Here is an 11070-nt window from a genome sequence, read left to right on the forward strand (position 1 = left end):
CATCCATTGTCACAAAACGTCGAAAGAAGTCCACTCGATTACGCTTCAACAGCGTCAGCATCAACAGCTGTTGAATCATCAACGCGCCGCTGTTTGTGGTCGATGGGCTGCAAACGCGTAACTTCACTTTACGATCGTTTAAAACGAGTCAATGCCTTTGTTTTACTATTTTTGGACACGTAGCCTCTTTTGGTCTTCCAGAGCTAGGTGCATCTGCCATGATTGTACGGCCCATTCTAAATTAACTAAACCACCGATAAACTGTTGTTCTCGAAGGAGCAGAAGTGAAATAACGATTCGTCAACATTACATTGATTGTTTAGGAGTTTTTCCCTAGGTTTGAACAAAATACGATATTCCTCTTTTTTCATTTTCTATACGAATGCTCAGGTACTGACACTTAAACAACCGTAGTTTGTGAACAAATAAACGGATTGTGATGTCAAATGTCACATATAGGCTAGCGACAGATGAATCTTGTTCATTTTTTAGTGGCGCAATCTGTTGGAAGATCTCAGAACTTTTCAGCCCATGTAGTATGTCATTTTTCTCATTTGATATTGAAGTTCAAAAATATGTTAGTGTTGATCTGTAAAAAACCAAAACCAAATATCAAATATATTCTGGCTTCAGGATCCAACCCAGGACAGGACCCGACTAGGTACTAGTGTAGTGATCGACGGCGATGAGTTCGAGGTAGTGGACCAATTTGTCTACCTTGGCTCAATGGTAACATCTGACAATGATACCAGCCGTGTTGTCAATGGGACTCGTACCTTCTATGATCTCTACAAACACTTGAGGTCAAACAGATGTAGCAATCGTGCGAAATGATCCCTGTACAAAACCTCTACGGGTACGAAACGTGGACAGAAGAGAACCTGCGAGCACTCGGAGTCTTCGAACAACGTTTGTTAAGAACCATTTTCGGCGGTGTGCAGGACGACGGCGTATGGAGGCGAAGGATGAACCACGAGCTCACGCAACGCACCGGCGAACCCAGTATTCAGAAAGTGATCAAAGCTGGAAGGATACGTTGGGCAGGACATGTTGCAAGAATGTCGATCAACTATCCGGCAAAAATGGTGTTCATCGGAAATCCGATTGGTACGAGACGAGGTGGTTAGACCAAGTGGAACAGGACGTGGTGAGTACGGGGTGCCCGCGAAATTGGAGAGAGATAGCCACAAACCGAGATAATTGGAAATGATATGTGAAGCAGGCTATGTTGTAAAGACGTTGAGCCAAAATACATAAAAAGTGATGTATGAGGTTCGAGATTTCGGAATAAATTAAAATATTTTTTTTTATGAAAATCAATATTAAAGATGTTTTTATGGTTTGTTTTTCGTACTATTAATATGCAGGCTTCCGTTGTTGTGACAGTGGCAATACTGCGAATACTGTGAGGATGTAATAATTTAATTTATTAAGGAGGAATAAATAAGCACTGGAAAATATGTTATAACATTCATCAATAACACTGTCTCTTATCATTTGTTGTAAATTTATCAATTTAAATATTATTAATAACACTTCTAACGCATGCCGTATCGTGCTTCGCATATCTATATAAGGTTTTGCCTATTCTATTCAGGAACTGTTCGTCATATTAAGCATACATCTCTACATAAATAATTATTGTCTTTTGTACAGAATTGATTGATAATACTGCGACATTACAGAGTATTCTTCCTAACTTTTTGGTGTGAAATATTTTAAATTAAATAGTACTATTTACAAAATCTACAAGTATCACAGCGTAATAAGTCATTATAATGTAAAATAAATAATGATATAATTATTCGTTGATCAGTTCATTCTACTTACTATTATTATACGAAAAGAATTTGATAGTTTAGCAATTTCATTCGTCTAATCACATGTTTATAAGTACTACTAATGTAAATTGTTAAGTTTATTATTTGCCTCTACCTATCATAATGTTTGTCAGGATCCGTTGAACGTTTACTCCGAGCATAAGGCAGTAATTTTATTTGCACTAACAGAATAGAACGTCAATGTTTCATAAGTAATACTGGATAATTCACACGTTTTCAGTTAAACCACTGCTACAGTTGACCGTGTGAGAATTTTTGTCAAGAGAATTTCCGTGAGAAATTACTACGCTGAATTTTTATTACCTTTGCGCTGAACTTTCTTCTGGTTCGGCTTAATTAATTTTGACTGTTGGCTTGCATTAAGCTTCTTTTTATTAACTTTGTATGTGCCATCCATTGGTGGTGGTCTGGGCGTGGCCGGTCTTGTTGGCTTATTATTTACAATACAGCATTTGTTGTTGAGAGGTCTCTCATTCTTTCTTACATTTTTATGTCCCTTCTTCAGTTTCCTTTTCGGTTTTTTCGTGGTGGGATGTTTTGGCTTTTGTTTTGCCCTGCTGAACTTAGTCACTAAATTGTTTATATGCTGCTCCATATCCTCCAAGAAGCATCGGAAACGACACTTTAAGAACCACTTATGCAATTCCATGTTTGCCTCCTCTGTCATGTCGAATTTGATAATCGAGTTCATTTCCACAACTGAGATTCCGTAGCTTTTGAACTCCCCAGCGATTTTCGAGTTATTTCGGTACTCTTGTATCTCGCAGAGTAGCCCTTTCGCGTTTTGGCGCAGTTCCTGCAGTTTGGGGGACTGGTGTTTGTGGATGTTTTTGGCCTTTTCGAGCTCGACCTGCTTCTGGTAGATTACCTGTATTGACGCCAGATAAGTTTGGAGTCGTGGCTCCCAAGTTGTTTGATTCTGTAAAGGTTAGAGAGATGAAAAAAGTGGCCGTTAGAATAAACCGGAAATAGTTAAATTCCACATTAGAATCATGAAAGTGAAAAATTAAACACTATCCTTTATACACTTGCAACTTAAAAAGCCAAACGCTCAGTACACACTGCATAGGTACTTTTTTCAATAATTTTCTGAGGTTTCCATATTACTTATGATAGGACAATCATAGGCATCATTAAATTTAAATGAGTTGACTGAAGTTGACTGAAATGCTAAAGCACGGAAATGTCCAGATGATAGGAATAACATCCATGCGTAATTAACAGCAGAATTACATGCCATGTATTCAACTCAAGACATAAATATAAAACTGTTTGAATTGAAATGCCGACGGCTTAAATAAGAACATATCAATAAGAAAAGAATCGTGGCCATTTAGAAAGCTCAAGTTGAAATAATTTTCAAACTTCTTCTGGGTGTTTTTTGGAACAAAGAACTTCAAATTTCAAGTAAAATTCAAAAAAATTACACCATTATTGCCATAAATTTGGCTTTTTCAAATAAATGATTCTTTACAATTTTTGGAATGAGATCTCTGGCATACACTCTTTCCAACTTCTATAAGACAACATAACACAACAAATGTTCTTGTAATTGCAGGCGTCAAGTTTGTATAAAAACTGTTACATTTTCCGTTGTTTTAGATGTTTTGATCAATAAATCTGAAAATGGAGAAGGGAAAAGTGCCCGCGGAGATAGAAGAAAGGCAAATCGTTGCATTTCACCAAGAAAATGTGCTCGCGAATCTTTTGGATACGATAAGAAGTAGAGAGCTCCACACAAATCGAAGCTCTCTGATCGGTATAAGCGGAAATAGTTAGAACAGCTTCGAATACCTCAAAATCGCTTATGCAAAAAAGCAGTATTTGAATTTAAATGTTTCCCGGGAGACAATTCGTCGAGTTTTGGTGAAAAGTTCTTACACTAGGAGGGCTTAAAAGGTTAAAGCTCCAACTCACATCGGAAGACGTATGAGTTTTGCCAAAGCTCACGTCGGTTCATGTAAACTATGGTAGGTCACGGTATGTTTTGACAAAGAATGTTTTCAAAAGAATAAATTTTGCTAAATATCATAACGAAAAGTTCTTCAATGAATAGGTAATCTTTAGTGACGGAAAAAGTGCAATGTGGATGGTCCTGGTGATTTCAACGAGTACTGGTATGATTTACTGCAGAAGGAATAGTATTTTTCAACCAAGAATTATGGTAGAGGCTCGTGAATGATTTGGGCGGAATTCTGAGCAACCGGAAAGCTCAAGATAGCTTTCACATAATTCAAAATGAATAGGAACGATTACATACATGTTCCGGAATCCTCTCTCTTACCGTTTTAGCGCGGATATCGTCGCAAAAAAATCACATCTCCAGCCAGCAAGCAAACTAAGTAATAAGTTAAGGTTCAGAAACTTGACTTTGGACTGGCCGGCTCGCTCTCCAGATTTGAATCCTGTTGAGAGTCTTTTGGGGACTCTAGTACGCAGCATCTACGCTGATGGAAAGCAATACACCACGGTTGATGAACCCAAGGTCGCAATTTCGGAGACATGGGGAAATATTCCCGTCCGTTTTGCAGAGTTTGGTGAATAGCATTCCAACACGAATTTTCCAGGTTATTAGGCGGAATGGCAAGGTTACCAATTATTGAAAAATCTGCCGATTGTTCTGCATTTTTCATTGATAGTACTTTTGAACTTTGAAATGGTCTTATAGAAACTGGTCAGCTGAAATCATGATAGTGAGACCCAATAAATATACAAACGACTCTTTTGAATGAAATTTACGTTAAACATACTTTATTCTAAGCGTTCAACAATCTGTGAAATTATCTTATTGAAATTCTAACTGTTTGTGTTACGGCGAAATATATTCAAGGTGGTCTTATAGAAGTTGGACAGAGTGTATATCTCCCAACGGGGAAGTCTTTTTTGTGACCACTTTTTGCAGCATTGGAGTCCGTAGGCGCCCAGGCTCCAATCGTGCGCAGCTTATCGGCGTAGACCAGAGAGACACATGAGCCCGCCACAAAAAAAAAATACCCGACGGTGTTATATCGCAAGGTCAATTTACGGGTGACATGTTGCATCGTTTTGTTGAATCCATAGCTCCTCCACGTTGAGGTGAATCAATTGTAGCACAAAAAAGTCGATGATCAGGGTTCTGTAGCGGTTACCATCAACTGTAATGTTGCACATCAGTTTTTCAGAAAATCGAACTAATGTTTTACCGAACGCACCAAATTGAACCCCTACTTAACTGACCGAAGCCAACATATCGTGTCCCACACTGACATTTTCCCTTTTTGTTGCTCTGAGTTAAGTTCTCCACTGACAGTTCTGCTTGAGATTAGCCCAACGATCCTAGCATCATTCGTAGTGTTTTAATGATATAATAGAGTTTTCTCGATTGTACAGGGACTCTGTGCACTTGAAATGTGACAGCTTGCATGCATTTTCATCAGGATGACCAAATAGTTTTGGGTTTAAAGCGGGACACGCAAGCCAAAAAAATAAAAATATTTATTGAAGAATTTTATGAAGTGAATAAAATCTAGATAAAAATTAAACATTCTTATGTATACCTGCTTCGTTCTCTACAACAAAGGAATATTTGGATGATGAAGAGACATTGCAAAGAATAGAATAACCTTTACAAACTTTATCATAAAATTTGTCTATGCCAGACCTTCAGTTCGGTTTAACAATTATCTTCCCACTTTTCCGTTGTCAACACATTGTTCGTCGTAAAAAACATGCTTCCAACCGGAACTAACAGACAGACACAAAATATGATTGCACAAATTGCTAAAACTCTTGAAATAAATTTGTTTCCTATTCCTGAAAATATTTGCACCCAACGACTTGTAACTGGCACGGATTCTTTGTTACACCTTTTTATATGTTTAATTATAATTCCTTTAAACATTGTCCACTCAAAACTAAATGTGTTGTCATCTATTTGAACAGGAAGTTTTATACTAATGCTACTTTGAAAATCTGGTCATTCAGGAATGAACTCTTCATTTTATAGTAACGATCGTAGTAGGCGTATTCGAAATGTTTTGACAGAAAATTTTGTGGTGGTAAAATTTTCATTGATCCGTTTTGATTCGAAAAAGTTATGCAGGATGGAAACCAGGAGAATAAATTTGATTTTGGACACCCACATTAAAAATTCGGCGTGGTCAGCTGCTGAAATCACGAAATCGCCGAAAGGGGTGGAATTGACCGTTTCCGTGAACGTTCAACAGTTGTTCGAATGGATCAGACAACGCGGACTACGACATCGCCAAACAAACACAGCTCTAATCAAGTACCATCCGGAGCATCCAAATGCATACTGATGGATGATGGAACGTACGTGAAAATGGATTTTGGTCAGCTCCCAGGCCTGAAATTCTATGAGGCCACTGCCAGAGGAGATGTCCCCAGCAAATTAAAGTTCGCTTTCGCTGATAAATTTGCCAGGAAGTTCTTGATTTGGCAAACTATTGGCAGCTGTGGACAAAAAACCAAATTTTTCGTCATAAACAATACAATGCACTCGAGAATGTATAGGGAAGAGTGCCTGTAGAAACGTCTCCTTCAGTTTATAAAGGTCCGGTAAAGTTTTGGGCAGATTTGGCAAACTACCGCTCCAGTCGAGAGGTGTTTCAATGGTACTGTGTCAATGGAGTGGATTACATTGGAAAAAAAACAGAATTTTTGTTTTGATATGAAAATATTTATAAACATACATTCACACAGCGAGGCTTTAAATATTAATTGCCAAATACTTGATTGAATGTTGTAGATGTTCATTCAAAAACAATTCATTGAGAATAACACTAAAGGAATAAATATTATTTTCTCTTTACTCAAAATAGTGAATGAAGTGAATTAGAATGAAGTGTTCGGAATTTGAGTCAAAACGGTACTTTGTGGGAGATAAGGTAAATTTGAATGAATAATACTTTTTTTCATCGGTTATACAAGTACAGAAAATTATGTGAACAAACGTCGCTTCGATTGTACAGCATAAAACATATAATACGTGTGTCCAAAATTAGCTACAAAAAAAAGCAGGATCAATCAACTGAGGCAGTTTCATCGAGCTTATTTATCGCCGCTCGATCCGCCGTACGAAATATCAATGTAGTAAATATGGGTTAAGTGCGAGCAGACTGAGCACGGGAAATAAATCAAATTTTATTTCCAGACAAAATTACAATCGATCCGCTCTCATTGAGATGACCGTGTGTAAAAGTTGCAGAAAAACTATACACAGATTATGAGAGGATCACATAATCGTCCACGCGGTGTGGCATGATGCGGACATCGAATGAGCGAAATGATGAATTTGATTTCGCAAGGAGAAAAAAAAGGATCAATCGCCTCTAAAATTATATTTTTTTTTTGTTGGAAAAGCAAACGATATGGTACGATTTCTCCTTCCTGCGGTGTGACATGATGATAAGTTATAGTATTAATTAGAGGTCGGAAGCAAAAGGATTTTGCTCAGGGGCTGCAGACAGTGTGAAACTTTAGCAATCTACCCATTCGCTGTTAGTATACTTGGCGTGTTATTGTTATTTGAGAATCGGTTAGACCCTGAGCATAAATGTTTAATTTTGTACCAGTCGCTTCTAGGTGGGATTCGGCCGTGTTGAGATGGTGGCTTTGCAAATATTTATATAATTTGGCAATACAAGTAGAAAATTTATAGTGTTTTAGTTCTGTTTGCTATTGGACTCGTAACATGAGTATTCAATCTCTGGCGATCAACTGATCACTGTTTATTTTAGCAAAAGCCAGCCTTTAGCTGCTTGTTTTGCGACATCATATTTTGCCGGCATCGAAAAAACGAGCCGGTTTCATCTATTGCGATGATGGTCAAACTGATGACGAATCGCAACAGCCGCGGTGGGAAACGTGTGAATCACTCGGCAGCGGAGATACAGTGGATTTTTCTCCCATGCGAAGGCAATGACTACATTATATGAAACACTACTCGTATTGGCAGAAAAAAAAGGCTGAAAACTTCGTTGAAATTTGTTTGCTATTAACGCACATCAATCCGAAGCAGTATATTACCCTGGGACCCTATCAACACGAAGATCCTGCTCACCTCAAGAAGCCGAACGCACAATGACGCTATCTAAAAGCCAGAAGCGTGAAAGATAATTTAATGATAAGCTTCTCTCACGGAACACACCACGACCACGAGAAGTACGGAGATCTTTCGCACGACACGGACACAGCACAGTGCACTTTCATAAGGATCATGATCATATCGTTATGATAATGATATGCTTGGATATGCGGTGCGGGCAAAAATAGAGAGAAGATAAAGAAGAAATATGTTGCACACCTTCCGATTGGTTCAAGCGCGAAATACGAAGCGTATACTATGATGTAGCGCACGGGGTTTTCACATGAAAAAATCGCTAATCAGTAACAAATTTAAAAGTGCAGGAAGCCTAAATTAGGTGCTAATTTGCTAAATGGTGTTTAATCCTATTTGTCAAGCGAATTTGAAGAAAACCTGCGGTGATCAGGTCTGATTTTCAGGCGACGGCAATAGTCATAGTCGACGCGCGGCAAGGAAAAGTCGAGCGATTTGATCTTTTTGTCGTTGATGCTCTAGACCTGCGCATATTGTGCGCGTATTGTTGTTGAAAACGCGCGGAAAATTTGTTCTCATCTTTATCGGGGCAAGGTATTTCAATTTAACCACTTTTTAGCTGTTGTGCCACCGCACATGAGCTTGTCACTAATTAAAGGTGTGTTGTGAGCTGTCACTTGTGCTTACCTTTTTGTATGGTTGCAGAAACATGTACTTTTTTCTGTTTTGAGCAGTATTCCAATCAGTATTTCCGGAAAGACTTGTAATTTGATCAATTTCTTGTATCGTACGAGTAATTGAACTTTTGATCTGCAAATTAAAACAATTGTATGCGTTAAAAAACTGCTCACATTGATTCTTATTTATTCAACATTCGAAAAAAGAAACTACGCTTGTGTCAATTTCATAGTATTTGGATGAAATTATGGAATTAACTCTCAACATATGTAAGAAAGTAGGCAGCACGCTGCCACCACATGATCCTGGGACAAATCAACGATGTTGATTATCAACTTTCTTACCCGGTCAAGATTATCTAGCCGTTGAGCTGGAGTGATAGTTTTTGTTTTATTGGTGTTGTAACTGTAGCTGTGAACATTGCAAGGATTCAACCATAAAGTCGCGTTTTCGAATAATGGTTGTCCAAGGTGATTCAACGGTGCACAATGCACGCACAGAAAACACGCACTGAGCATACACATCCATGTTCCGGACAGTAACGAAATTATTGTAACTTCGGATAAAAATCTTCTGATTCGCACCATTGCTTTGTTTGTCACGCGTATCTGCACCACATTTGCACAAAACCGAACTAGAAATGCGTTTGCACGTGTCCTCGCGAAAATCATTTGCGCGAAGTTGAAGGGGGTGCTCATGTGATAAGATTAAAAAGCGCAGCAATGTTTCAAATTATTCACACCTATGATTAGCACATGATTATTTTTTCGGGAATTTTTCGATCACGATATACATATCTGGCCCGAACACTCTACGGAAAATTCACACTATTTCGCAACGACGGCTTCAGCACACGTTTCGTACTATTTTACGTTTTGCTCTCCGCTACCCCGGATGTGTCTACCTGGTTTGACGTCCAGAACTCTACTGGCTTTATAGTTCAATTTTGAAAACTGAATAACTGTAAGGCGTTTTTCTTCCTTTCCATCTCACTTTTCCACGCAGCCTTTAGGTTAAGAACTGATTCCACTATGTACCCATCGGCACAGGGCCCTTACACGAATGATCTCTGAATGAGAGAGCTCAGCCGCTCTCTGTCGAAAATTGACGATAAAAGTTAAAAATTATATACGAAAGGCATATGTAGTTGTTTTCTTTGCGGTTGATCGCATCTTGCTGACTTTTGTGCAATTGTGTTTTACGATGAGTAAGAGAAGCGAGAGAAAAGGAATGATAGAGAGAGCAATAATATTTGGGTGGTTTTCCCATACGGAGCGGTGTCAAGTCCTTTTAGGTGTTGTGCTTAGATCTAATCGTTGGGGGAAGCTTTTGGAGGCACGAAATCATGCCGTGCGCGCGTATCTCGTACACGTATGTTCAAGGCGGCTCAAGCGATGATGTGTTTCTATTCAGTGTTTCAACCGGTTGCCCAATATTATTTTTATTTGCCGTGTGGTTCTTGACGAGTGCTAATAAAAGCACAATTAACATTAGAATAGAATATGTGATTGACGATTTGTGTATACAGAGGATACAACAATTCGCTTGAGGAACACTATTCTAGCATTATCTTCATGAGTAATACATAAGTCAATTGAAATGATTATTTGGGGGGAAAATACTAAAAATCAGTTGTTGATAAAAATTTATGCATTCCAATTCTCCAATTATATTCATTTTATTGTATTTGTTGACATTTTAACATAATAATATTGAATTGGGGGGTAGTAGGCTGACCAAACGTACCGTTTTGAACGGGACAGGACCGTTTTTTCGATCATTTTTGATTGTTCTGCCTTTTCACCATTCCAAACTCACCATTGCCAAACTATCAAACTATTCGGTGAGCTCAAGGCAGATCTATGGAACAAAGTTCGCTCGGTTTTAAAATTCGAATGGAAATTTTTACATCATGTTATTCGATTACTTAGAACACGTAATCCTCACGACGCTCAACATAACCATTTGGTTAAATATTCCCAAATATTTCGAAACATTTACAAAAACTCACCATTATAATATTAAATATATTAAATAATATTAAATCAGACAGTTTTAGTTTTAGTTTTTTCACAATTTACGAGAAAACGTATTACATAGAATACATATTCGGTACGAAAAAGTTAATTTTCATTCATAATTTTTATTGTAAAAGTTTGTTCTTTTCATTCTGAAAATCCATTATTATATTCACACGAAGTCAGTGCTGCCAACGCAAATAGGAAAGACGAAACACTTGCAGCGTATAACTTAATGAATGTAATGAATATAGTGATGGATATGTAATAAAGTATCAATATAGTTTACAAACTGTGCAATATCGTACTAATTTACTTTTGTATATTTATAAGATGGCTACACATTGGTTTTTCAATTTGCCCTCCTGGTAGCGCCTTGATTTCACCATTTTGAGAGTTTGACAGTTAATGTAAAGTATAATCCGTTTGTTATGACTCCGCTTTTATTGACCTGCCGCCTATTATAACGTAATTA

At 37.8% G+C, this 11070-nt stretch overlaps 1 protein-coding gene across 2 annotated transcripts; it reads right to left on the reverse strand.

Annotated features, from left to right (window-relative positions):
* Positions 1-1358: 1358 nt before the first annotated feature.
* LOC129762467 (uncharacterized) lies at positions 1359-9601 on the reverse strand. Of its 2 annotated transcripts, XM_055760738.1 has the most exons (3): positions 8922-9601; positions 8587-8709; positions 1359-2760 (listed from the first exon to the last, which is right to left on the reverse strand). In XM_055760738.1, exons 1-3 carry the CDS (start codon positions 9273-9275, stop codon positions 2125-2127), a joined length of 1113 nt encoding a protein of 370 aa, XP_055616713.1. In that variant the 5' UTR covers positions 9276-9601; the 3' UTR covers positions 1359-2124. The 2 variants fall into 2 exon arrangements, with proteins under 2 accessions (XP_055616713.1, XP_055616714.1); XM_055760739.1 differs by lacking the exon at positions 8587-8709.
* Between the last annotated feature and the right edge of the window lie 1469 nt (positions 9602-11070).

Source organism: Toxorhynchites rutilus, chromosome 1 (assembly GCF_029784135.1).
Source record: "Toxorhynchites rutilus septentrionalis strain SRP chromosome 1, ASM2978413v1, whole genome shotgun sequence".
NCBI classification, from domain to species: Eukaryota; Metazoa; Arthropoda; class Insecta; order Diptera; family Culicidae; genus Toxorhynchites; species Toxorhynchites rutilus.

What these genes read in the sequence shown, in the direction of transcription:
- LOC129762467 (XM_055760738.1), bottom strand. Translation starts at nt 9,275, where the DNA reads ATGAGCACCCCCTTCAACTTCGCGCAAATGATTTTCGCGAGGACACGT. An exon ending in GGCTAGATAATCTTGACCGG is followed by an intron (nt 8,710 to 8,921) that starts GTAAGAAAGTTG and finishes TTTAATTTGCAG; the next exon opens with ATCAAAAGTTCAATTACTCG. An exon ending in TTCTGCAACCATACAAAAAG is followed by an intron (nt 2,761 to 8,586) that starts GTAAGCACAAGT and finishes TAACCTTTACAG; the next exon opens with AATCAAACAACTTGGGAGCC.